The following is a 27,240-nucleotide window of genomic DNA, read 5'->3' on the forward strand; positions in this document are numbered from 1 at the left end:
GCCCTAAGGAAAACACTCAACTTGGGGATGATGGGGGCCAGCAGATAATTGCTTTAGCTGTAACATTTTAATTCTGGGAGGCATTTGTACGCGTCTTAGAAGGCAGACTCAAAGCCCCCGTAGCAGCAACCACCATGGTGCACTCTTCACATGTTTGCCTCTTCTTTCTTTTTTGTTCCATTCTCCTCAATTCCTTGCTCTTGCTTCCTACGATGGCCTTCAAACGCCTGCCCTGCTCCAAAGCCCCTTTATCAATCTCTGCTTGAGATGGACAGGCAACCAGTAAAGTCGACTCCACGAACTCATCTTGCTCAGAACGAAAGGTTAATTTACTGGAGGATTATTTCAGTGTTTCACACTGAAACCAGGCCTCAGGGAAAACTGAAATCAGGGATCCAATACCACGAAGTCCCTCTCTGTTCCTTGTTCGTTCCCTAATGGTATTACTTTTAGAGAGAAAGATTGAATCTACCCTCAGCACCAGAGAGAAAAATCCCAAAGAAGGATTGTAATTGATGACCCTTGGGTTGGTGTCCATGACTGGTACAACGGGAAACAGAACACTCTCATTGGTTCCCTGTGGGTCAGGGTTCTAGCCCCATTTCAAACTATTACAGCTGGGCGGTAGTGTCAGGGACGCCAGGCATGGCCAGTGGAAGCCACCATTATATTGCAGGGCATTCCCAGAAATGGGGGAATGACGAAGAGATGGGGAAAGCTCCACTAGTTTTCTAAAACCATTGCCATCCACTCTCACTTCTCTTACTGGTGTGGGAAACAATGGCAAAAGAAAATAAAGATAAAATTAAATGTCCACATAACCTGGAGCCCATTGACAACTACTTGAGATAGGCAGATTGTAACATTCCTCCAGGATCCTGCAAGTCCTCTTTAGCATAGGAAAGTCCTTTTGGAACTTCCCTTATCTTTACTTCCCCACCCCCAAGGTATATAATCACTGCCCCTCCCAATCCCGGGGCAGCAGGGAGCTTCAGGGAGCAGCTCTTTCTGCCCATGAGTCCTGTCCCTGTGCTTCAATAAAACCACCAATTTGCACCCTAAACGTCTCAAGAATTCTTTCTTGACCATCAGCTCTGGACCCCACCAACACACAACAACATTCCAACCCCCCCAAAAAAAAACCCAAAATAAAAAACTTCATCATTACTTCCTCTTTCCTGATTCTTCCTCAGCTTCCCTCATATGCTGTCCTACCTCTGCCCAATGCATAAGTGCTGCTGTTCCTGAAAGTTCCTTCCTTATTCTTTTTCTCTTCCCATTCTTAATCATTTCCAGAGTCATCTAATTCCATGGTAGACGGCATGGTCTTCTCCCCAACGTTTAATCCTCTCCAAACATTTAATCTAATCTAGTCAGGGCAGTTCCATCCCCCTTGGCAACAATTTGTTTGGGATGAACAGAACTTAATCAGCTTAGACTGGTGAGAATTCAGGAGAAGCTTGCTTAGGACTTCTAGGAAAGAGAAATCTGCCTGTTGGATGGGAAAGGGGAGCATGCTGCCTCAGTTGCCCCCAGCAGCCATCCTGTGATATGAGGGGAGCCAGCTTCGGTATGTAGTCAACGGTGGGCACAGCAGAGCAGTGAGACGAAGCATCTCAGGTTGGTGTCCATGACTGGTACAACGGGAACCTAATGACGTTGAACCAGGGAATCTACTCGCTCTGCCCTCCCGTTCGATTTCCAGCATTGTGAGATGATACATTTCCATATTGCATAAGCCAGTTTGAATCAGGTGTCTGCTACTTGGAGATGAAGGCATCCTACTTAATTCACACTTACTACTATGAATTCTCTCAAACTCTCTTTCCTGGGCTCCAGACCTACCCACACTTCCCAACTTTGCTCCTCCTCTTCCTGGGTTTCCTACAATTCTTTCACGTAAGAAAGAAGAATCAGGTGCCTACGATTATGCCAAGCTCTGTTGTAGATACTGCAGCTAGAGCAGTTGATGAAACAAGATTGCTGTCCTCGAGGACCAGTGAAGGAGGCAGACAATAAACAAAACTGTTTTCTGAATAAATGAAATAACGAATAATGCAGAGTAGGAACTCAGTGTTGAGTGAAAAAGTTATCATTGCCTATAGAGTATCAGACCAGAGACTGGTATTCACGCAGCAGACAGCCCTGGGAACTGAGTGTCAAACCCTGCTCTTGCAGCCCCCCTTGAATCTAGAAGGGTAAATAATCACCCAGGGCCTGCCTTCTGGAGCTGAGTCCAGAAAGAATGCGAACATGGACTGAGTGCTAATTTTGTCAGGCCTCGTATAAAGTGCCTTTGGGTAACTATCTCATTCAGTCCTCACCGATTCTAGGAGTTCGCGAAAGGACAAACAGCTCTGGACAACAGGCCTGAGACCCAGCAGTCTGGCCAGTGACAAGAGCTCCCTCCAGCCAGTCCTGACCCTTGGGTTTAGGCCATGTTCGTGTGACTTTGTGCAAGTCACGGTCTCCCTCGTCCTTCCACGCTCTAGCCAGTGTCTGCAGCGTCTGACCCCTGGGGTTTCCCCGGCGCCCCAAGCTTCAGAGGCTGCCTGGGGTGTGAGAGGGGGTCCGAGCGATGGAGGGCGAATGCAAAGAAGGGAGGTCACTGAGATCAGAACGGAGGCTGTTAGTGAAGTCAGTAAAGAGGGATCAGTGGGTAAGGAAATCCTTGGAGAGAGAGACGGACACTGACAGTCGCATTCTTCCCCACCCTGCCCTCTGCTCCCATGCCCTCTGCCGCCGCTGCCCGGACCTTCTCCTGGGCTCCGGAACGAGGACATTCCTTTTCCCCCACTGGGTGCCTCTAAGCCACTGGCCCGGGCCGAAAGGCGACAAATGCTCCGCGAGCCACGCAGCTTGACTAGGCCCCTGCTCCTTTGGCCCGGGAACTCGCAGTTCTGCTACTCTTCGCCTCTCCTCTCGTCCACTCCCCCCTCGGCTCCTGACCACTTGGTCGGCGCCATCTGCATTCTCTGTGTGCCGGGCCCGCCCGCACTGCGGGGGAGAGGCGGGGAGCCGCCCACGCCGCGCTCGGCGTCGCCGTCTCCCTGGGACGCGCGCGGGCTGCGCGGCGCGCGGGAGCCGGGCGGGCGGCCATGGCGCGGCGCGCGGGGCGGTAGCCGGGCGGACCGCGGGGAGCGCAGGGGCCGCCATGGCCCGGCGGCGGCGCCGCGCCTGCATCGCGCTGTTCCTGGTGCTGCTCTTCGCCTTCGGCACCCTCATGGGCCTGCGCACGCTCAAGGCTCCGGACGGACTCCCAGCGCTGGGCCCGGGCCTGGAGCTGGCGCCCTTTGAGCGACGCCCGGAGGGAGCCCCCGCGCCCGCCGCCCGGGCCCCGGCTGCCCCCGCCGCGCCGCCCCCGCCGCCGCCGCAGCCCCGCACCGCTGGCCCAGGCAGTCCCCCGGGCCCGGCCCCCGCGGAGGCCGAGCCCGCCCCCGGGCAGAGTCTGCGCGTCTACTCGGACCTGCACGCCTTCTACTACTCGTGGTACGGGAGCCCGCGGCGCGAGGGCCACTACATTCATTGGGACCACGTCATGGTGCCGCACTGGGACCCCAAGATCTCAGCCAGCTACCCCCGCGGCCGCCATAGTCCTCCCGACGACCTGGGTTCCAGCTTCTACCCAGAGCTGGGGCCCTACAGCTCCCGGGACCCCGACGTGCTGCGGGAGCACATGACCCAGCTCAAGGAAGCCGCCATCGGTGAGTTCCCCCCACCCCCGGCCTGCCCTGTTCCGCAGCTTCACCATTCTTTCTACACCCCAACTCCCGCTGGTCCTGTCACCGGGCCTCTGGTCCCACTCACCCTTCCGCTTGGCTTCTTACTCCCGTCCTTCTATTTTCATTCAGCTCTTACCACGCGGCGCGGCCCCCCACCTCCTAGTATTAAGACTCCCCCGTCTCTGCCATCTGACCCCTCACAGCAGGGCCCTTTCATAGGGCGGAGCTGCCGGGAGGGCCAGTGGAAGAAGGCATTTGCTCCGAGCCGTCCCAAGGAGGGATAGCAAGGAGAGGGAGAAAGTCTTCATGTCTCTTGGGCTTCTAGGCTTGGGTAAGTGAGGACTGGCCATCCTGGCCCTGCAGGTGTGGGGTTCAGAGAAGCGACGCCTGGAATGGCCAATGGTTTCACACCAGATACAGGATAGGGCAGCAACCCTTCCAGTTTTTGCTAGCTGCAGAAAGGAAAGTTTGCCCATGTTGCATGATGGACCTTGCTGTTTAAGTAGGGGGGCAGGAGCTTTTCTTCAAGTACTCTGCTTGGAAAGAGGTCCCTGGGAGCCTGTTTTGTAGGCAGAAGCTCTGGTGGAGAGGCTCACTTCTTTCAGATCGTGTCACTGAATTTCCTGGATTTTAGAACACATTTCAATTTATCTAGAGATGGTTAGTGAAGGGGTGGGGGGAATTGAATGACAGAGACAGTGGTGGGAGATATTACCAGATAAATAACACAGAGGCTATCCCTTAGGATTTTAGTCTAAAGAAGCAGCCGAGACAAATGTTATTTCCCTCAGGAAGCATAAGATAACCTCTGCGTGGGGCTCTTCTCCCTGTGGGAACTTAGAGGTACCCCTCTTCTCCAGAGAGAGGACCGTGGCTTCCAGATGGGTGTGGCATTATCCACTCATTTCCTTTTGTTCTACTTCTTGCGGATGCAAGCGGAAGCTCGAGTCCTACTGGCTTTTCTCAGGCTCCTTCCCCGCCTGGTGCGCAAAGGTTCCCGCTGCCGCTGAGCTTCAGCACCGTGGGCGTGGACAGCTCCGGGACGCTAGGCTCTGGGATCTGATCTGCAGGAAGTGAACCTGGCAGGAGCCTCGCTTAAGGTTTCATTCGGAAACCATTTTGCAGTTGGAGACGATTTGGGAGGAAACGCATCTGTGTTGCGGGGGTACTGTGTGTTTCTGAAGTAGCTTCTGTATGTCTCAGGCGTCCTGGTCCTGTCCTGGTACCCACCTGGCATGGCTGATGATAACGGGGAACCCTCAGACGACCTGGTACCTGCCATTCTCGACACGGCCCATCAGTACAACATCCAGGTGAGTGTCCAAGAAGAAGTAAGACGCTTTTTGGCCCATTCTGGAGATTTCCCCTTCTCTGCCCCCAGGGGTTCGTTTTTGGCTTTCGCCCAGGTATGGCAAATACACATCAAGTGTGGTGTGTGTGTGTGTGGGGGGGGGTGTTCTAATAAATAGCGCCTATCACTCTTATTTTCTTGAATTGTGGGGGGGGGGGATTGAGAAAACTAAAGATAGGAGAAATGGAAGACTGAATAAGTATCCCTGTGACAGAGGTTAAGTTGGAGACCCTGACTCTGGATAGAGGGCAGGCAGTGCCAAACGGGCCCAGAAACTGAATGTCTCAGATCCCTGGCGGGAGGCAGTGCTGAGCCTCAAGTAGTAGATACAGGTAGGCGGGCACACTTTCAAGAGGAATGATGGAGAGGAGCTACCATGTCCAGTTATTTCCCCCAAATGAACCAAATAAGTCATTCCCCTCTCCTGTGGTGAAGGAAGAGAAACAGCAGAGAGGAGCCCCACCCCTGTTCCTGAGCCCATCACCGACACGTTTAACAGATCGGAGCACCTTGCCTGACAGCTTCAGCAAACTTCTTCCCATGGTTTCAGACAGCTGGTGCCAATCACATGGAGCCGGCACATAAGCTTAAACCTATTAGCCATCCAGTGACATCCCGTCAGAATGATTCCCAGATGCCCTGCTGTGGGAGGCAGTCAGGCTTCATGCCCCTCCTCTTTTGGCCCTAAGGCCAGTGGCTGCTTTTATCTTTGTTATGCCCACTGTTGCCAGGCATCCTCCAAGCCCTGGTGGAGCATGAGCCTTATACTCCCCTGACCAGTACCTTCTCTGTTTGTGGCAGGTGGCCTTCCATATCCAACCCTACAAGGGCCGGGATGACATCACTCTGCATGACAACATCAAGTACATCATTGACACGTAAGGCTGCTGTGGGGCCTGATTTCGATGGGGATCAAAACAGGGGCGGGGACAGATTTAGAGGGGAAGGTCAAGAGACCCCAGGGCAGCATGCCGGTGCCTCAGCAGCTACTTCACAGGAACACAGTACTGGGCTTGGAGTCAGCAACCTGGGTCTGAAGTCCAGTTCCGCAGCCTCCGATCCATGATCTGATGCCAGCCTCTTAACCTTCAATCTTGTGAGATTAACATGAGTTAATATATGTGAAAGTGGCTTGTATAGTGTTCGCAGGTTTCATCCATTCATTCAAAAAATATTTGGAGTGCCTTCAGGTGTCCAGGCACTGTCCCAAGCCCCGGTTGTACAGTCATGGGAAGGACTAGCGAAGTTTAAATTCTAGTGTGTGGATGCAGTGAAGCAGACAGTAATTACACATGAAAAATCAAATAGTGACCCATACTATGAGAAAGTAATAATAAAGAATAAGCAGGGTATTGTGTTAGAGCACATCTGAGAATGGGTGCTAGACTTGAGAACGGGTGGTCAAGTGGGCCTAAGGAGAGGATGTGTGAGCTAACACCTGAAGGACAAGTCAGCTCTGCAAAGATCTGGGGCAGGCAGAAAATTCCAGGCAGAGGGCTGTCAGATCCAAAGGCCCATGACGGGACGAACTTGACAGCAGAATAAAAGGCCAGTGTAGCGGGTGTGTAGAGATGGGGTAATAGCAGGGATGGCAGTGGGCAGGGCCAGATCAAGTAGCAGGAGCCTTGCAGGTCTCAGTCAGGAGCAGTCAGATCTGGTTTGTGCCTTAGAGTGGATTATAGGGAACGAGAAGTGGGAGCCTGGAGACCAGTTAGCTGGCTGCTGCTGCGGTCCCAAAGGAAGAGAAGGATGCCGTGGTGTGGGACAAGGAAGTGAAGCTTGAATGAAGGGAGGCTGAGGCTGGGGAGAGGAGGGTGGGAACTAGGTTCTTGCTTAGAGGCATGAGGAGTACAACCGTAGGGACTGGCTGGATCCCAAATCACACTTGGACATCAGGAAAGATCAGATCCATGGCTTGTCCTACGGCTGTGCTGGCTGCTCCCCTCCTAGGCCACCAGCTCAGGTTCTTCTCCCTTCCATTCCTCAGGTATGGCTCCCATGGTGCATTTTACCGCTATAAGAACAGCATGGGTAAAAGCCTCCCACTCTTTTATATCTACGACTCATACCTGACATCCCCGGAGGCCTGGGCCCACCTCCTGACACCCAACGGGCCCCACTCAATACGCAACACCCCCTATGATGGGGTCTTCATCGCACTGCTGGTGGAAGAGGGCCACACCCACGACATCCTGGCTGCCGGGTTTGATGGCATGTACACGTACTTTGCCTCCAATGGTTTCTCCTTCGGCTCCTCCCATCAGAACTGGAAAGCCGTGAAGAGCTTTTGTGATGCCAACAACCTCATGTTCATCCCCAGCGTGGGGCCTGGCTACATAGACACCAGCATCCGGCCCTGGAACAACCACAATACTCGGAACAGGGTCAATGGCAAGTACTATGAGACAGCCCTGCAGGCAGCCCTGACCGTGAGGCCCGAGATCGTCTCCATCACATCTTTCAACGAGTGGCACGAGGGCACCCAGATCGAGAAGGCCATCCCCAAGAAGACGCCAACACGTCTGTATTTGGACTACCTGCCTCACCGGCCCAGCCTGTACCTGGAGCTGACTCGCCGCTGGGCAGAGCACTTCATCAAAGAGAAGGAGCAATGGCTGATGTGAGGAGCCTGGCCACGAGGTGCCAATGTCCTGGCCTCCCTGGAAGGTGTCACCGTGTAGGGTTCAGCTGAGGTTAGAGGCACTCGCCAGTCTCCCAGTCGGCAGCGGGGCGCCTCTGGCTGGGCCATCAGGCTGGGCCCGTGTGGAACAGAGCTTGTTCCTCAGGCATGTGGTGCTGGGGTGCTCTGCAGGGACAGGAAGTGAGGCAGGGTTCCAGAGAGGGGAACAAAGAGGCTGGCAGGTGACTGGACTCAGCTCAGGGCCGCTCCACATCTTGTCGTAAAATAATCCCTTCGAGCTTAGAACTCAGCAGGTTGGTGTTGCGTAGCAGTGCCCAGGGCACTGCTCTTAGGAGGGGTCAGGGCTCCGGGCGAGCACGCGCCCTGCTCCCTCTGCAGCATCCTTCCCACAGCATCTGTCTTCTCCAAGTGAGGGAACCACCTCTGAGACCTCCCAAAAGAGAAATTCTAGGTTTAAGCCCTTCCCAGTAGATTCCTGAACACAGTGATCAGGAAATAACCCTGGGCGTTCGTACATTCACTCAGCCATACTAACGGACCACCTGACTGTGTGCTAGGCACCGGGGAGAGACTTCACACGGAAAGGTTCCTTTCTTCCAGAAGCTTCCAGGATCCAGCTTTCCTTATTTGGCGTGGCCTTGTAGGTAGTGCCTGAGCACAGATTTTCCTTTTTCGCAGTTCTGTCCAGTGCTGGCAGTTCCGTTCTTTTTTTCTCTAAGAAAATACCTCTGTGCCCCAGAGGCCACATTTCCCCAGATGACCAGTTAGCTCCAGGGAGAGGACCAGGACATCCTCCCTCCCTATAGCTGCCTAAACCGAATGAGGCCCACTCAGTAGAGCCATTTTCAGTGCTACTGTGATTTGTATTAATTAAATATGACATGGTCTTCTCAAGTAAGCATTCCTTTTGCTCTCTTCAAGCCTTCCTGAACTCTGAGCCCTCCTTCAAATGCTGTGACAAACTGACATGTGAGATGGGCTGGCCAGTGTCTGCACAAGGAAGAGTGAGGATGCTTTAAGAAACGAGGAGTGCAAACGAGATTTTTAGAGGGGATATTTAACCATGCTTATTTACAAATAAACGAATATACTTGTTGGGGCCCTCAAAGCAGGCCCTGGAACACCTTCTTGGCAAGATTTAGGAGCTACTTGGAAATACGTGCATTACTTTATGGGCTCAAGCCTGAATCCCAGTTGTGGGACTAGGGTGCAAGGCAGGAGGGGAGGAGGTGGGGGCCTATGGATTACCATGGGAGCTCCAGTTAGGTAATGGGCACTGAATGCCTCCAATGGACAGGGCCGATGAGGACAGGAGCACAGCACTGGATGGCGACCTGCGGTACGTTACAGAAGGGAGAAACCCTGAGGCTTCATTTCACACATACACGGTTTGAAAAGTACTAAAAGTGTGGCAAGCTTGGGGCCAGGAGCAGTAATTCTCATTCGTTGCAGCTTGATCAGTTCTTTCAAAGGCTCATCTGTAGCAAGAGCCATAAAGATGTTCATACACTTTGACCCTGTAATCCTACCCCTAAGGAAATAATTCAAAAAAAGAAATATAAACTATTTACAAAACATTTTCTATTAAAGAAAAACAAGGTTCAAATAGCCAAGAATAATTCTGTTTCACAGCTGGTATACATATAAATAAAGGCTCTGAGTACACACTGGATTCAAATAAAGGTACTAGAGGCATAACTCATTATAATTTATTTTATGAATAAATAAAAAAAAAAAGCCACTGGCTGAAAAGAATAGTGGAGATTTGTTTTCCAGTATTCTTTGATTTGGACTTCCCCGCCCCTTGCCAACTGAGCTCACTTCCCACCATGAGTCCAAAATGCTGACTCTCTTCACCAGGCCTTACCGCAAACCACACCACCGGCCTCTCCAGTTCAGAGTAAACAGTGTTGGGCCTGTGGCTCAACAATCTTTACCCTACTCTGGTTCCAGCTTCAGGTGCCTAAGTACATGCCTCTGGTCACTGGAGACCTGAGTAGCACCAGCTGGTGCTGTGGCTGCTTTGGACTTTAAATGCCCTACCCCCCAGAAAGGCGGCTCCGACTGGATTCCAAATCTGTTCCTCAAATTATTTTTCAAAAAAGATTTTTTAAAAAGAAACTTATTAGAACAAGGCCATCCTAGGAATGTTCTCAAAGTCTCTAAGTCAGCTTTTGGCTGACATATGAAATTACAGATAATAACTATGACCTCCCCCACCACGTGTGAGACGAAACCAGCAGCTTCCGGGGCTTGGTCTACAGGGTTCAGAGAGACACACTCCCTTAACGAGTCAGACTAGGGACGCTGCAGTCCCAGTGGCCTCTGTCAATGAGGCCTGGCCAGTCCCCAGTGGACAGACACACAGTGTCCAGCACCAGTCCTCGGGCCCTCCCTTTTCCCGAGATGCACAAGCAGGTCAGTGTGAGGGGAGCAGCCCGTACTTCTGGTGGAGGATGGCTGTAGTACTCTCCAGGGCACTGAGGAAGAAATGGAGGGCAGTTAAAGTTCGACTTCTCAAAGCTCTGAGCCCACCAGCGTCTGGTGATCAGCGACCTCTAAACCCTCTGATCTTAACTATGCTCTCTTCACCAAACCCGTGATGAATCCTTTGAGTCCTCAAAAAGCCAGCACACATTAGCAAACTTAGCCCTCCTCCATCCACCACTTCTCCAAACCTGCCCACCTTGCTCAGGACAAGATAGGAGTGCCAATCTTTATTTTGTTAAGGTTTTTTGGTTTTGGGGGTTTTTTTTTGTTTTGTTTTTTGCACCTTTCAGCCTTCCTAAAATTCTATCCCCATGCCACAGCAAAGAGACTCACCAGCCTGGACGAATGATGCCAAACTTTCCAGGTACAGACAAGTCAACCACAGTTGAACCCAGGCGATACTCGGGGCTCTGGCCGTCCCCAATTGGTCCCCCATCAATGACCAGGGACAACTGAGGCCAGAGGTCCTGGAACTCCTGAGAAGAGGGAGAGGAAGAGCATGGATACTACCCCTGGCATCTGCAATGATGTCACACTGCACGCAGCATTCATAAGGAGACGAAGACCACACACTTCTAAAACAGGAGGCATCTTCCTCTAAGCAGAGGAAGGAACCTCATACAGTTAAGGTCAGTTAGGACCTAGGACATGGCATCCTATGAGGTTTGGAACCACCCCAGGTTAGTACCTCAAATAACACCCATCTAGAGCTTAAAGAAAATCTAGCTATCCAAGAGGAGATTCCACATGGCGCTTCTGTTGGGGACATACAGGTACAAGGACAGGAGTCCTAGGTGGGTGTCCAAAGATGTAGGCTCTACCCTGAACTTTCGCCCCAATTTGTGTCACCACATGCAAGTTACTTCATCCAGGGCATTTCCTGGATCTCAGGAGAACTCTGGATAAGGGCAGGGAGAGGAAGACAGGGTGGGGCCTGCATGCGCACACCACCAGCAGTCAATCCTTGGGCTGCAGGAAGGATACCCCCTCCGAAATCCGTGGCCTGAATTGTTAAGCGGTTAGAGCATTGCCCACTCTCCCCACCACCACCACTCATGAAAACCCTGCTATGGTGGCTAGGCCTCGGCGTTTGGGATGGAGAAGCATAACCACCAGTCACTGTGTTGGATGGGTCAATTGTTTGCTGACAAGAATACCCCTACCCCCATCCCCACTGCCTCAGGCATAAGCCACCAGGTAAAGCCCGCAGTTCCAGAATAAGAAAGCATGCTGGGCTCTCAGTTTCTAAGGCCCCTGAAGCCACTCTCTAGGTCTGGGCATGGAAAACCCCATCACTGTGCTATGTTTTACATTTAAGTTCAGGAAGAAGAAAAATGTGTGGCAAGTGACATTTCTTTGTGTCCTCATTCGTTTCAAGCTATGCAGTCAAGACAGAATTATGATGATCCTTTCTTTGACCTGGCTAGTGACCAGGGAAAAGAACAGGGTCAGGAATCCCTGGGCCAAGTGATTTAACTTTTCAGAGCCTTCACTTTCTTTACAGCACTGTTGTAAAGACTTACTGCCTAACTAGATTTTCAGACAGCTACCACCACAAAAAGGGGGAAAGAGTTACATTTACCATGATGTTTCTTATTATTAAAAAGACAACAGGAAAAAACAATTCTCCGCCTCACCTCTCAAGCTTTTTAATTAAACCTTTCCAAGATTCTTTAATTTGGATCCCCGCTACCCTACCCCTGCCAACTGGACAGACTTCCCACCATCAGACTAAATGGGTGAGCCTCCTGCAAGGCATTCCAGTGAACCATCAACCCCACCGGTTCAGAGGAAACTGTGTCTGGCCTGGTGATGTTTCTGGGGGGAGGACTGGGTAACTTACCTCGACATTCAGAGAACTGGCCTGGGAGCTAAGGTTGGCACTGGTGAGAGCGAGTGGTCCCCCGAACACCTGGACCAAATCCTGTATGAAGGCATGGTCAGGAATCCGGATGCCTACAAGCTAGGAGGCAAGGGGAAAGAGGATAGTCAGAAAGGTTGGAAGGGGTGGAGAATGGCTCTGGCGTGGATCCTAGTGAAAGCCAGATGGCAGGAGTCTGGGGACACAAGAGAAAATCTGACTCACAGGAGTAAAGGGGTTCAGGTCCTTATTGAGCTCCTCTGAGCGTTCCAACACCAGGGTCACTGGTCCTGGTAATAAGTCTTTCAGGAGTCCCTCAGGTACTCTCACATGGCAGTACCTGGAAAACAGGGAGGGCACAAATCCATCCAAGAATGAAGGGTCGCTGCTGGTCCTATTCCAAACGGTAGGCAGATCTAGAAAAGGGAACGCTGGGGACTACAATGGGATCTATCTTCTCTCTTCACCTCCCTGAGTTTGAGAAGGTAGGGCACCAGAGGACCACCCTCGGCTTGGAGCCCACATACCTCTGTCTCCGAGACTACAACTGCTGCACCATTATCACGCTACGTGTTTCCTTTTCTTCCAGGTATCCCCTACTAAATTCAGCTATCACGTTTGTTTCCTTTGTTGTTGTTGTTGTTGTTGTTGTTTTAAACCGTAGGAATCCCGACCCCCTCCCCTCATTATCGCAAAAGCGCCAATAGGGACCCTGTCTGCCTCCTTCATCGCTGCGCCCTAGCATCTCCTTCAGGGACTGAAAGACGTTAAGTGCTCGATACACATTTCCAGTTCCGGATTCCTGGGTGAGCCTGGACAAGCCCCTCCCGCTCTCTGCGCCTCAGTCTCCCAAGCCTGTCACCGGAAGCCCCTCCCGCGGTGCCGCCCCCAGCGGGGCCGGGTCGGGGCGGCCTCACCTGTAGACGTCGGCCACGCGGCCCAGGCAGACGGCCAGCGGCTTGGCCTCGCTGCGGCCCTTGAGGCGGTACACAGCGCCCAGTGCCTCCGAGCAGCTCGCCGAACAGGCCAGGCCATATAACGTGTCGGTGGGGACTGCCACCACGGCGCCGGCGCGCAGCTCGGCCACGGCGGCCCGCAGCGCCTCGGTCCAGCCGGCGCGCTCCGGGCTCGCGGCCCGCACGGCCCCGCTCCCCGGGAGCCGCAGCAGCCGGGCCCCCGGCGCCGCCGGAGCGGGGCTCGGCGGGCGGAGGAGGCGGCCCCTCCGGGCGGAGCCGCCCGGCCCCTCGCTCAACCCCACGCTGGCAGCCACCGCGGCCCTCAGCCCCCTGCACGGACGCGCCGGAGACATCCGCCCGGGCCCGCTTCCGGGAGGAAGTGACGCGCTCAGGCAGCTTCCGGCCGAGGAGGCTCGGCCCCACCTCCGCGCCGGGCAGCTTAAAGGGACAGCGACCCCCAGGAGGATTGAAGGAGACCGGTGGGGACGGGGCGGGGCGCAGCTTTGCGGAGCCCTAGCGCAGCGCTGGGGAGGGGGGCGGCCGAAAGGGGGGCGGTGGTCGGGCCGCGCAGGCGGAGATGGAATGGGGCCCGGGCTCAGACTGGTCACGGGGGTGAGAGGGGGCCCGTCGGGGCGGGGGGAAGGGGCTTGGACCCCGCGCGAGCGCCGGCCCTGACCGTGTGTCTGTCGCTCTCTCCCGGGCAGGGAGGCTGCCGGCGTGGACCGTGGGAAGGCGGGGCTGGGGCTCGGCGGGAGGCCACCCCCGCAGCCGCCCCGGGATGAGCGCGCCCAGCAGCTGCTGGACGCGGTGGAGCAGCGGCAGCGGCAGCTGTTGGACACCATCGCCGCCTGCGAGGAGATGCTGCGGCAGCTGGGCCGCCGGCGCCCGGAGCCGGCTGGTGGCGGGGTCAGTGCCCACCCCGGGCTGGGCCTGGGAGGTGGGGACTGCCCTGTGGCTGGACTTGCTAAGCCCTAGCTTCCCCTGGAGGGTGGAAGAGTGTCCCCCACCGCTTTATCCCCCAACCTCCTTTCATCTGGGCGAGAGGCTTTGGAAAAGTTAAGTGCTATCTGAATGCCAAGTGGCCATATCCTTGCGGGGCCTAATCCAAGGCCTTTCCTCCCAGCCTCACTTTTCCTTTCTGTTCCAACCAGAACGTCTCAGCCAAATCCGGAGCACCTCCCCAGCCAGCTGTCTCCGCCAGAGGTGGCATTCCAAAGGATGCTGGTGATGGAGCTGCGGAGCCCTGACCATCCCTGATGGGCGCCCTGACTTCTATCCCTCCCGGGGCTGGTGGCTGGACTCTGAACAACTCCCTTCAATAAAGGGGCCAGTCTTCACTGGCAGTGGCTGGTACTTGGCTCTCAGCCTGGGGTGGCAGCTCTGCTAGCAGCTGGGTTCACTCCCACTTCATCCTGGCTGAAGGCAGTGCTGAGCTTTGAAATGTAGCCAACAAATACCCAGTCTGATTACCCGGATTTGGGCAGACCAGCAGTGCTCTCCAGAGTGGTCTGGCCTGCTTTGGGGGATCCAGGTGGTGTTACATGTCCATTTCATGCTTTGGGGGCTCCTAGTCCCACAAAACACTTTTAGCAGAGCCTTGATTAAAAGGAAACCTGCAGACTCTCCTGGTGACCGACCTTTCCTTTCTGTCCCCTAAGACTCAGCTGGGGTGGGGTGGGGTGGTAAGTAGTGGAAAATCGTCAACCATGGGTAGGTTTGGGAAGAAATGCCACAGATACTACCAGATTTAAATAAGCATTTAATTAGGATTTCATTAGTATTTAATATTGCTTTTTCAATTCCAAAAAGTTAAATTTTCACTTCTTAGCAGATATTTTAAAGTACAATATTAAGTTTATACAAAATGAGCAATTAAGCAAACACCATTATTTCACATTCTTCAAAAATACAAATTCATATTTACTCTTTTTTGGGTTTGGAGGTTTCTTCCTTTGGAAGTACTGAACCTGTAACGTTTTCATATCGCTCAGTGGAAGTCCGTTGTTCCCATGTTTCACACTTAAATAAATTTGATAGGCTTTCACATAATCCAAATAAAACCATTTGAGATTTTAAAAATTGTCACCAAGACCTCCGGCCAATGACTACTAGTGCGTGTCAGAAAAGAAGGCTCTCTGTGGGTCTTGCCTTTCCTGACCAGATGTGAGCTAGAAATTCAGCAAAAACCTGTTTCCAGCCACCTTCCCCAAAAGGGACTAGGAGGAGTTGACAGGGAAAGGTAACAGCCACCTTGAACTCTGACCCCCCCACCCCCACATTCTCCAAAACACAACAAAGGTTGTAGACTGTTGAATCAAAGGCGCTCTGGGGAGGCCTAAGGATGTGGGAGAAGGGCAAGAGAGGCCTCTGACTTGGCACCACTACGAGGATAACAAGGATATTGCAAAAAACACCCCTGGGTTTTGGTGAAAAAAGGTTTTATGAAAAATTTTCCCATAAGAAAAAGAGTAGAAACTGCATTGAGCTGAGAAAGTGACACTACATTATCACCCAATTTTTGGCCCAGCAGGCACACCACCAAAAGGGCAGTGTGTGGTTTTAAACTTTGCTTCCAGTAAAAAAAGCTTGTACTATGTACACATTGACATACGATCCAGTTTAATTTGCATTTTTCAGTGCAGACTGAGAAGCCCTCTGGAACAGGAATAACAGTGAGAAATGCTCAAACAGTGATCATCGGCTTCCCCAAAGGGCATGAGAAGAAACAAGGGACCCTCTCCCTGCCCCCCCAAAATATGCAAGAGGAAACAAGCTAAACTGACTACCAACCAGAAATATGCAAAATTCCCTTTTGTCGCTTCCCCCCACCCCACCCCCAATATTAGGGAATAGACAATTTCCCATCCATGTCACAGCAGGACCATTTGCATATTGATCTGTGGAAATCCTTCTGCTTTGGCTGAAGTGTTTTTTCAAAACTTCTCTATTCTATGGTAGGCCTGAGAATTGAAGATAAAATGGGGGCGGGGGTCCTCCCCACCCCACCCCCCAAGACAAAAAGGGAATATGGGGGAAGGAAGAAAGTCGATAAAGCAGATTATTAACAGCTTTGTTTACTGGATTAAATGAAGGCTGGAGACCTTTTTTCTTAAAGAGCCAACATGGGCGGTGAGGGGAGCAGTAGGGAAATGGCTCATGTTGCCCGCTCCCCCACTACCACCAGCACCTCCCAAACATATTTCTGATTGGTGGTGGAGGAAAATGTAAACTCTAGCAATACTGTTGCAGTTCCACAAATCAATGGTTTCAGTGACTCTGGAGAAGTCTTTAAGATTAAGGACAATGAACGTGATTACACATAGAAAAGTCTAGAAGGTGCCAGGTTTCTACCTAGGAACAACCTGTTCCTTCCTTTCAGGCATCACTTTGTAATGGTGAAGGCGGGGCAAGATGGCAAGGGACCAAGAAGTGATGAGAAAGGGCCTCAACAGTCAGCAGAAGAAAACAGGACCCGCAGCAGTTCTTCAGAGAGCCTGAGGGGGCGCCCTCGGGCACACAGGGAAGGCTTGCATAGATTGAGCAGTTGCTGAGAATGCATAATAGTGTTTCCCTATAGACAGCCTCACAGCACAGGGCTGATTGAGCAGAAAAACGCGGCCAGGCCAGGGCCACATGGGACAACGACCGTCAAGCTACACATATTGCACCAAGGTAAGTGCTTTTCTTTTCACACCTCAATTTAACTTTTTATTCTGAGCAAAAAATAAAACTTTGTGGAAAGTATATATATGTATATATATACACAAAAGAAATTGCAGCAATTGGGTTAAAGATAAAATAACCTAAAGTGCTTTTTTATTTTATTATTTCTTTAATATACCAATATGAGGTTCTGCAAACTCATCCCTCTGGACACATTCAGCATTATACAAAGTCTCTCAGGAAAATCCACCCACCCTCCATGATCCCCATCAGTCCACTGCCTTGACCCTGAAGGTAAAACTCCAATCTACTGACTTTCCCAGAGCTGGTGGAGAGAAGTCCCTGGCTTCTACCCAGACAGGTCTTCACACCTTAAGGCCCCTCCTGGGCATTGTACCATGATCTCCTTCTACGGGGAAAGGGGTAGAATTTAATAAATGACACCAACTCCTGTCACCAAACTAGTGAGGCCCCATGAGGCTGGCCAGACCCCCAGGAGAGGCAGGGCCATTCCCCCTCCATGTCCCACCCGCCTGCTGGGGAAGGGCCCACATCCCTAAGGCAGTTTGGGGGTACCTGCCGGTTTCCTAGCCCTTCCTAAGTCCAAGAACTCCAGTCCCTGGTGCTGACGACACCCTGTAAAGGGGCGGTGGAGCTGGAGATGCTGGTGGGAGCTGGGAGTCTACATCTACCAGGTGGAAATGGTTAGGGTTACCATGGTTAGAAAAAGGCTTGGTTTCACCTGCCCGAAGTCTGCAGCCCTTCCCTAACCTCACCACAGGTTCATTCCTGGGTTTGGGAAAGCACACTCTCCACGAAGGCTCTTTTTCTAGCTCCACTTTAGCCAGTGGCCTGCTCTTTCCTGAGGTCCCTGGCACCAGAGGCCAGGCTTTGGAGGAGGTGATGGGAGGGAAAGAGCTCTGGAAGAGGAAGGTAAGACCGCCTGCCCTGTGGAAAAGACCTGCTCTTCACAACCACTCGCTAGCATTTTAAGCACATTCCTGATTTTTCAAAAGCTAATTGGCTCTGATAATCCCCATTATAATTTTGAGTCGCCCTCAAAAGGCAGATACTTAACTAGAAAAATCTGTCAGCCTAAATACTGTTTTAAGATGCTTCTTCATCACCCTCCCCCCTCCCCCAATCTCTGGAGAGCAGAAAAGCCACTGACCTAGCTAGGCCTAATAGGAGCACAGTCCTGGCTAACTAGAAAGAAGAGATCATGAAACCACGGACACTTCCAATGGCCTTCCTTGGGCTCCTGTTTCCCACCTCAGCTCCCAGGGAACCGAATCCCAGGTGCCCCCCTAGGCTTGGTATGTGGGGAGGTCATTCATGCCTTCTGATATGAGCTACCTTTGGGACCCCATCGCGCTGCTCTGCCAGAAGTTGTAGAGAAAACAGTGAGGTTCCTGCCTCAAAGCTTCCTATGGGAGCAAGACCCAGAGACAGCCAAGGACAAGCCACACTCAGCAACTGGTTTTCCAGGAAGACTAAGCCACTGTGGTAATAGAAGATTCCTCCCCCCTTATCAACTTCTGCTGAGGTCAGCGGTCACCAGAACCCACCACCCTTTGGGGGAAGGGAGTGCAGAAGATCAGAATGAAATGGGATTCTCCGCACTAGACTCCTGGGATGAGAAACGACCAGCTACCTGGGGGAAAGTCCTTTTCTCCTCATGGCAGTAACAACATTTACTACCTCTGCCCTCTTGTCCAACTCCGTCCCTGAAATTCTGTCAAAGGCAGGGCCTCTGGGCCCCCAGATAAATGATCAGCTCTGGATACTCTCTTGGCTGGCCCTGAGTAATAGCTCAGAGAACAGAAGAGTGACACGTGCAGATCTCTTTACATTAGGGAATGGAAAAAGAAGGCAAAATTATGGCTGCTTTCTGCCTGACCCTGCTGACCCAGAAGAGCAGCCCTGTTTGTGGACCCCCTGTTCCTTGCTCAGGGCAGGGAAGGGGCTCTTGGAGTCAGAGGCCTGGGCCAGGCCTCATTTCTCAGCTCCAGGAGCTTGGTGAGCACTCATGACTACGTTCATATAGCCAGTTGAGAGAAACTTTCCAATTTAGTGTGAATCGTATTTTAGGTTTTATTTTAAAGAGGCAATGACTTGGAGCCAAAGGCAGACAGATGGATATAATTCTATACACAAATCAAAAAAAAAATTTTTTTTTTCCTATAACACAACTCAATGAAACTTTCCAAATGAGATAACTTATTGCAACATTTCAGGCTTTTTGGTGGAAGGGGGATTTTTGTTTTGTTTTGTTTTACCCTGAGTAGAAGATCATCGTTTTGTGGTGTTTTTTTGTTTGTTTGTTTGTTTTTTTGTTTTTGTTGAGAAATCACATGACTAAGCTGAGCAAGTCACATCCTTCTTTGCACTGTACTAGACTGTATGCAAAATCCAGAGGGGTGAGAGGCGGGGATGGGAGGGGCAACCAAAAGCCTGGCTAGAACCTGGAACCAGGACACCTAGCCTGCCAATTACATGCCGCCTTAAAAAAGAAAACAAAAAACAAAAAAACTCCCCTAAAGCTGCACCTTCTCCCGATAAGCAAAATGCAGCTCTTCTGCTCTGAGGAAGAAAATACCATTAAAGGCAGGCAGACCGCCACCCCGCCACTGGCCATAAGCCACATGTCCACTCTAGGACAAAACAGAGACATTCCCCAAGAAAAATTCACTGCGATCTGCAAGACCTGGCCGCCAATTGAGAGAGGGAAAGAACCTGGAAGGCAAAGACTGTGATAACGTGGCTAGAGCCTGCTCTGCACACGCACGGACAGACAGCAGTCAACAGCTCGCCCAGGGCCCCCACAGACCCAATCACCCACACAGCCTCGGGCCAGGCTTTTAGCTACCCATCATGCTGCAGCTGGCTGCTGGATGACACCTGCCACAGTCGCCCTGAGCTCCACTGACACCAAGAGCAAACAACAAAACCACCTCACCCAGTTCCTGTCCGGCTCACAGCTGTCTGACCTGCCTCGGCCACGTCCCCCTCTGATGGAGCGAGGGTCTGGCCTTCCGGGCCAGCTTCAGCCTCAGACTCAAAAGACGCACAGGGAGGAGCAATACCTGACACTCTGAACTCTGCTGCCCAAACCACAGAGACCCCAGTGCAGGTGACGGGCAGCATCAGACTGATGGAAGCCACGCCCTTTCATTTCGAATGTTTATGCATACGAGTAACCTTAATTTCCAAGTTCACATGACAATAAGCAAAAGTGACATACAGTGCAGCCAAACAGTTCATTTATAACTTAGCTTTTTTTGTTTTTTTTGTGGGTTTTTTTGTTGGTTTTTTTTTTTTTTTTTTTTCCAAAGATCAGTTCCTTAAAATGGATGCTCCTGGGATATGACTAAAGAAAATACGTCTGAAAGGTGAGGATTTCAAACAGTAGATTTCTTCATACTTCGAACTGCTGACCCCCCATGACGGCAGGCACCGCACCATACGCTTCCCGCTCGCCCCCCTTTCCTGGAGGTGAGCGCGTGCGGCCCTTTCACTTGGAGAAGCTGGTCAGGCCCATCTCCTCCTCCCCCTGCAGTAGTGCTTCAATGGGAATCAGATTGGATGGCGTGTCCAGGCTCTGGAGGGACAAAAACTCTGACACATCCATGGCACTTAACGTTTCTGTCTGAGGGTCTGAAGGAGTCTCTGCTTGCCTGCTTTGCTCACAGGAAGAGGGTACAGCGGAGGAGGACGACAGGGGGCCGGGGGGTGAGGAAAAAGTCTGCGGTGGTAGCTTCAGGCTGGGCCCGTCAGGAGGCTGGGGGATCGGCTCTGCAGGGGGTGGGGAAGAACAGCCCTTCCTCCTGCCCGCCGCCCGCTCCTTGGCAGAGTCCCGGCACGCGCACTGACACTGACACGCCTCCTCTTGTTTGATGATGATCACAGGAACACTGAGGCCAATCTGCTGTACCGAGCTCCCTGCGAGAGAGGCAAGAGACACTGCTCCTCAAGTAGCCGCCGGCAGGGGCTGAGGGACAGGGGTACAGACGACTGAGCGCCGAGGGAGGGCCGTGGAGGCAGGGACGGTGGGGAGGGAGGATGCCACGCTCCAGGCTTTGTTCTGCCTGACACTCCCCATCCCCTCCAAGGCAAAGTCCCTTTTCCTCAGAAAGCCACACACACCAACTACGTGACCCTGGATCTCCAGCTTCGTTTCCAGCCATTCTCCCCTGTACCCTCCATGCCAGCGACAGCAGATGCCTTCCTTTTCCTGACCTGTTCTTCGTTCCTCTGGGCCTTGTCTCTGAAGACCCAGTTCATCCCCTCCTCTCCTGGGATTCCAGAAGGCTCACACCTAGGGCTGGCCCGAGAAGAGCCGGCCCACGAGCTTCCTGTCTGGGTGCACCGAGCTACTGCCTCCCTCCGCACCGCTCTGCACACTGTGTGGGCCGTGGGGCTTGAGTCCCCCCGCCCACGACCAAGGTCCCACAGAGCTTCCTGCTGACACTTGCATCCCCAGTCTCGGACACATAGTCGGGGGGGTGGGATCCCCCTTTACGCTGCCAGCCTTGTGCTCACGCATTCTCCCGCTCTTTCGTGCGTGTCTGTGTGCTCTGCACACGCACACTCTGAAATCAGATAGGCTGTGTGTGTCTCAAAAAAGCTACAGACCAGGGGGCAGGAGAACAGAGCGGGAGTCAGGAGCCTGAGAACTAGGGCTTTGGCTCGGTCACAAACTCACTTAGCACTTCAGAGGACTCATTTCATCTTTCAGGGCCCCGTCTCTTAATCTATAAAATAGTTTGGAAAAAAAAAAAAAGGAACTTTTCTCTTTCTATGAGTCTCTGGCCCAGATGCTATTTCTTCATTACTGTAACTAGAAAAGAGTCCAGTGGATTAACAGCTGCCCTCTTTGGCATTAACTGTGAGTCAAACTTTCTTCTGGTTACATTTAAAAGCTGTATCTGAGAGGGAAAGAACCATTACTCCTTAACGAATGTTAAATGTGGTGTTTATGCCGTAAGTGTGCTAACTTGCAATAGTCGAGAGAATGGGAAATACTCTAATAAATAAACAATACACTCTGACAAATTTGCGGTTTTAAAAACTGGGGCAAAGCAACAATGAACTGTGCCTCAAGGGGCCCAGAGAGCTGACTTGCTTTTAAAGCGACCACACAATTACATACCTGTGCTACTGGCTACCGGTACTGCAGTGGTAAAAAACACCTTCTCAACTTTAGATGCTTGTTGCTGGGGGAAAAAAAAAAAATCACATTTATGGCCACTCAAGTATGGCAGATCTCCAAGGACCTGAAGCCTGCCCAATTGTACTGGTCATCCAAGAGGACAGAAAACCCTCAGTGTTCAAGGATTTTTGCACTGAGTGATGTTTTGTTTGTGCTCTGACATGAGGTCACTGCACTGTTTGACATTCAGTGCTGACGATGCAGCCGGCTTTGTCCCCTACTACTTGGCTGTCTCCCAGCTGCCCAATCTAGTAGGTTCTGTCTGCCCAAAGGCTCTGCCAAGGTTGCTTTGCTTAAGCTGGGGTCTTCTCACAGGGATCCCCAGGACTAGCTTCCCTACAAGCCCTCCACTGCCGCCATACCCCAATACTTCTGTGAGGCTGGAAAGTTCTTTTGTCTCCTCAAGGATCAAGCTGCATGCTAAGGACCGGAGAAGACTTCCTCTCACTGGCAGAAGAGCCCCGTGAGGTGTGCTGTAAGCCGCACAGGGTAGCAGCTAAATGGTAGGCCCTGGCCTCAAGTCCAAGCCCCGCCACCTCTTACTTGTTGAGGCCAGGCAAGTGATTTAACCTCTTAGAGTCTCAGTTTCCTCATCTGTAAAATGGGGATGATAACCAAAGGACCACCCCCAGAAGGCCCCGTGAGGGTGAAATGAGAGGAGGCGTGTGGAGCCTGAGGCATATGCTGAGCCCGCAGCAAACGTGCGCTACTCATGTTACTATGAGGCGGACCATAGAGTGCGGCCCGGAGATCACCCCTTTCACTGTGCTAACACTTCCTGTTACACTCGCTACAGGATTTCTGCTTTCTTGAAGTATTATCTTAAAAAGGCTTTGTCTTTTATCCCTTTAAGGGGGGGAAGGTCCCTCTAGGCTGGGTCTAGGAGGAATGTGAAAGCTTCTGGCTAAGTTACAGAAGCTGACACATTAAATAACAATGAAGAGCGAGAGCCATATTTAAATACACAAAAATGAAGTGTATGGAAAAGGAACGACACCTGCCCCATGCAGCTCCCCAGGGCAGATCCAGAAGAAAAATGATAAAAATGACATGGAGCAGACTGGATTACGACACCAAAAAGGCCTTTCCAGTGACTCTGACTATCTGAACGTGAAACCAAGGTGGCCCCCCGAGGTGGCTGGAGCCCGATCTATGGAATCTGAATGCTCTGGCCTCACTGCTGAGCCTCAGACTACCTTTCCAGTTTGACCGCGTCCTACATCCACCCAGACATTCTCCTACTTAGTCCATCTACGTCCTCCTCATACCTCAAGGCTCACCTGCCGCGGACGGTTACCCAACAAGCCCCGACTCTCTGCACCCCTCATCTGGCAGCATGATGTAGCAGTCAGGAGCACAGGCTCTGGGATCAATCTGTTTATGCTTAAATCCCAGCTTTGCCGCTCATGAGCTGTGTGACCTTGAGCTAGTCACTTAACTTCTCTGGGCCTCATCTCTCCATACCTACCTCCTAGGATTGTTGTGATTAAATGAGCAAAGCATTGAAAAGTGCTTAGTTAGCAAAGTGGGTGACATTTAGACATACAGACATTTAGAGACTGTAAAAATAACAGTGGCTGGTAAGGGAGGAGATGAATAAGGGAAGAATAGGGATTTTTAGGGTGGTGAATCTACTCTGAATACAGTAATGGGAGACACATGACATCATGCATTTGTCAAAACCCACAGAATGGTGCACACAAAGAGTAAGCCCTGATGTAAACCATACACTTTAGTTAGTAATAATATATCGATACTGATTCATCAGTTGTAACAAATGCGCCAGACTAATGAAAGATGTTACTAACAGGGCAAACTGGGTGGTGGTGGTGGTGGTGGTGGTGGGGTGGCCAGGGAGTGTATGGAAATTCTCCGTACCACCTTTTCAATAAATCTAAAAAAAAGGTAATCTAAGAATAATGTACATAAGATAATGACTGGCACGTGTTAGACCCTCAATTTCAAAGAGTTCTTCATCAGCACAGTGAGCCCTTACACATAGTAAGGGTTCAATAAATCACTGCTGTTATTTTTTTTATTACCATTTATTGTTATTTGGCACTTTCCCTACTGGTGATTTAACCTCTATTAAATGTTAACTTTCTTTGAGGCAGTTTAGCCTCTTTAACTAGAATGTAAGTTTTTATGAAAAAGAGATCATGGTTTCTACTTTTCTGTATCCCCAAGAGTATCATGCATGGTATCTGGTAAATACCAGGCCCTCAGGGAGCCTGGGTGGCTCAGTCAGTTAAGCGTCTGCCTTGGGCTCCAGTCATGATCCCAGGGTCCTGGGATTGAGCCCCCGCTCAGCAGGGGAGCCTGCTTCTCCCTCTCCCTTTGCCTCTGCTCTGTGCTCTCTCTCTTGCTCACTCTCAAATAAATAAATAAAATCTTAAAAAAAAAAAAAACGAAGCCTCAAAATATATTTAATTGAATGATCAAGTCATTTCCTTTGTCATCGAGACCATACACTTTTGTAGAGACTGGCTCTCGACGAGGCCCTGGGAGCGCAGATTCTCTCTCTGACTTGGCCACTGCTGTATTTTCCACCTGACGGGGTCCCACCATCCCCTCACATCAGTCTGACCCTGCCTTGGAGAAGAAACCGTTTTCCTAAATCGTTCTTGGGCCTCCGCAGTCTGTTGACTGCTCTGCTGTCCTTGAGGGTGGTGGGACACTGCAGATGGCCTCCTGCTACCTGGCAGAACGGGACGGGGGCTCTTTCTCTGCTTCCCTACTGTAGGTATGCATCATGGCATTCCCTGGATTTCTACCACTCGACCATGGGGAAAAGGACAAGAGGCCAAGTCACAGGTTTCAGGGCAGATACGATAACCATTTTCCTTTCTGAAGCAAAACCTGGGGAACATGTCACCTATGTAAATACACTTCACCCCACTGGATCCATTTAGACAGAGTACTTACAATTTGTTCTTGGTTTTGCGGTGAGCTGGTGGCACCGTTTAAGATCCACTGTAAGTTCTGTTCTCCCATGACTAGGCTGGACTGAAGGATGGCCGTGCTAGGCGTCGGGCTGATGGTGATAGTGGGATTATTAGTCAGGACAGAGTTGGCGCCCAGAGGCAGAGTCTGGACCATGGCCGGCAGGGGCTCAGTAGTACTCTGTGACTGAGGCGGTGCTGCCACGGCTGGTGCCGCCGCCGAGGCCCCGGCAACGACAGAGAGTCCCGGCACGACGGGCTGTGGGGCCTGGGGGTGCGGAAGAAACTCTTGATGAGTGGCAGCAAACTGTGTGCTGTGGGGAACAGGCACTTCTGGAGGTTGTAAGAGAGCAGAGGGGTTGCCAAATGCAGCTTGCTGGGAACCAGTTCCTAGGGAAGGAGCAGGCGGAGGAGCAGACGGTGCTGAGGCTGGTGGTAGAGGCTGGGGTGGCTCGGAGATGCCAGGCTGCAGTACAAGTGGAAGAGATAGAGATGCTGAATTTCCTGCGGATGGCGGAACATCACTGACTGACTCTGCATCACCATTAAAACTTTCAATCAAGGCAGCTGGCAAGAAAAAGAAATAGAAATATATATACACATCCCAAGCCTCACATGAGCCACACAAACACAGTCATCATGGCGATACCAAAGACAGCCGAAGTCCGCTAGAGCCAACAGTTTCATTCCTAGAAGGCTGGCTTTCTGCGTTCCACTGAACGACCACTCAGGTCAAAGCGCCAGGCTTCACGACCGACCTCACTTTCTAAATGTGAAGAGCTAGCTAGCATGGGCTTCACCAGAAAAAACGTATTCCAAGGCTTTTCTGGAAAAGACACCAGACATCCCTTTTTGGCATAACCAGAGAACACACTTTCTGACTACTGTGAAGCTTCAGGGACAGATTTTCATTGGAACACAGAAGGATCTATGCATCTGATGCTGTTCGTGGATCCTGCCCACTCAAGAGTGCAGTATCACATCAGAAGAAGAAAGAGCTCACAGCTCCTCTCGTTTTTGAAAGCCAACAAGAACTTTTGGAAAAGGAGACCCTCTCCTTTTGAAGGGCTACGGACAGTAGGCCCTCAAGCAGACTTGCTGAGGGAAGGAGAGGAAAAGATGGAATTGAACAAAAGGCTCATACTTCCCGGACCCCTCACCAAACGCATGCATCGTTCAAAGGAACTGAAATCTACTTCACCGCGCCTGCATCGGTATGTCAACGAGGGGATCGCCCTTGCCCGGTGCTGAGCCGTGAGAAGGAAGAGAGTCTGGGACACAAACCTGTCTGTTGAGGATCTTCCTGAATTGCCGTGTCATCGGAATTCTGGAACATGGATTCGAAGATGATTGCTGGTGAAATTGTGCTGAGGTCCTGGCCCTGTAATTGACGGACAGAGACAAAGACGTGACTTGTCATCCTGAGCCAATTCTTCACCGGGAGAGAACACACAGCAGCAGAACAAGAATGATCTTTTTTGATATGCTTCCTGTTTCTACCTTCTCCCATTCTAAGGTGACATCTATTTCCCTAAACCTCAGACACTAGAGATTGGGGTCCTCAGATACTCTAAGACAGGAGCCCACAAACCATGACTTGTAGGCTGCATGCCTGTTTTGGGAAATAAAGTTTTACTGGAACAGATGCATGCTCGTTCATTTATTGTCCATGCTGCTTTCATGCTCTGACGGCAGAGTTGAGTTTTGTCAGAGACTCTACAGTCGGCAGAGTCAAAAATATTTACTATCCGGCCCTTTCCAAAAAAACAGCTTCCTGACCCCTGCCCTCAAAGAAGACCAAATCCTTCCTAAAAATGGGATTGTATAATATTTATTACGTGCAACCTGCTTTTCTCATGTAATAATGATACACTGTGAGTATCCTTCAAGGTCATTACAGAACATCTGTGATAGTCTAACATGTATGCATGGTAACAAGTCAAACACTACAAAGAAACTTTTCATGAGAGGCAGTAGTTATCGCCTTATACTCACTATTGTTTGTCACTGCAAGTTTCTTTGTAATTAAGAATTAAGAAAACATCAGAGGCACTTTAAAGAAGGTAAAAGGTGGGGGGAAAAGCCAAAAAAACATATAATACCGTGAGGGTCTGACTCCGGATAGGCACCAAATAAAATGGCCACCTCCAGGCTTCTCTTTGGTGAGGGGGAAGGGACAGCAATTCTTTTACCTCCAGTCTGCCTCTACCGCAAATGTGGTAGGGCAGGAGTGACAGAAGCCAGTGCCTCCAGGACAGCAGGCAGGTAAACAGAAGTAATGAAGCAAGGGCGGCGGGGACAGGAGGCTGGGGCAAACCAGAAAGCTCCCCCCCCCCCCAGTATCCTAAAGGGCTTCGGAGGAACGCTGCCCTGTGATGTGCAGACTGGGGATTTCCAGAGCT

At 51.5% G+C, this 27,240-nt stretch overlaps 4 protein-coding genes across 5 annotated transcripts in view; 2 read left to right on the plus strand and 2 right to left on the minus strand.

The window, feature by feature from the left end:
- The first annotated feature begins 3,138 nt into the window (after nucleotides 1-3,138).
- On the plus strand, nucleotides 3,139-9,405 carry MANEAL (mannosidase endo-alpha like). The gene is made up of 4 exons (XM_048221786.2): nucleotides 3,139-3,704; nucleotides 4,926-5,035; nucleotides 5,875-5,951; nucleotides 7,061-9,405. Exons 1-4 carry the CDS (start codon nucleotides 3,155-3,157, stop codon nucleotides 7,695-7,697), a joined length of 1,374 nt encoding a protein of 457 aa, XP_048077743.1. The 5' UTR covers nucleotides 3,139-3,154; the 3' UTR covers nucleotides 7,698-9,405.
- Nucleotides 9,406-9,409: 4 nt separating this feature from the next.
- Nucleotides 9,410-13,389, minus strand: YRDC (yrdC N6-threonylcarbamoyltransferase domain containing). The gene is made up of 5 exons (XM_026516625.4): nucleotides 12,983-13,389; nucleotides 12,291-12,405; nucleotides 12,048-12,167; nucleotides 10,538-10,680; nucleotides 9,410-10,194 (listed from the first exon to the last, which is right to left on the minus strand). Exons 1-5 carry the CDS (start codon nucleotides 13,372-13,374, stop codon nucleotides 10,134-10,136), a joined length of 831 nt encoding a protein of 276 aa, XP_026372410.1. The 5' UTR covers nucleotides 13,375-13,389; the 3' UTR covers nucleotides 9,410-10,133.
- Nucleotides 13,216-20,010, plus strand: CUNH1orf122 (chromosome unknown C1orf122 homolog). 2 transcript variants are annotated; one of them, XM_026516627.4, is made up of 3 exons: nucleotides 13,216-13,500; nucleotides 13,726-13,927; nucleotides 14,173-20,010. In XM_026516627.4, exons 2-3 carry the CDS (start codon nucleotides 13,880-13,882, stop codon nucleotides 14,266-14,268), a joined length of 144 nt encoding a protein of 47 aa, XP_026372412.1. In that variant the 5' UTR covers nucleotides 13,216-13,500; nucleotides 13,726-13,879; the 3' UTR covers nucleotides 14,269-20,010. The 2 variants fall into 2 exon arrangements, with proteins under 2 accessions (XP_026372412.1, XP_026372411.1); XM_026516626.4 differs by lacking the exon at nucleotides 13,216-13,500 and adding an exon at nucleotides 13,543-13,633.
- The window catches only part of MTF1 (metal regulatory transcription factor 1), a 41,665-nt gene continuing 29,192 nt past the window's right edge, over nucleotides 14,768-27,240 (minus strand). The window contains exons 8-11 of the mRNA XM_026516624.4: nucleotides 26,123-26,219; nucleotides 24,822-25,405; nucleotides 21,837-21,900; nucleotides 14,768-20,626 (exon numbers count right to left, since the gene is read on the minus strand). Coding sequence (XP_026372409.1) covers nucleotides 20,199-20,626; nucleotides 21,837-21,900; nucleotides 24,822-25,405; nucleotides 26,123-26,219 — 1,173 coding nt within the window. The 3' untranslated portion in view covers nucleotides 14,768-20,198. The remainder of the gene's footprint in view (nucleotides 20,627-21,836; nucleotides 21,901-24,821; nucleotides 25,406-26,122; nucleotides 26,220-27,240) is intronic.

This window comes from Ursus arctos, unplaced genomic scaffold, assembly GCF_023065955.2.
Source record: "Ursus arctos isolate Adak ecotype North America unplaced genomic scaffold, UrsArc2.0 scaffold_32, whole genome shotgun sequence".
Taxonomy (NCBI): domain Eukaryota; kingdom Metazoa; phylum Chordata; class Mammalia; order Carnivora; family Ursidae; genus Ursus; species Ursus arctos.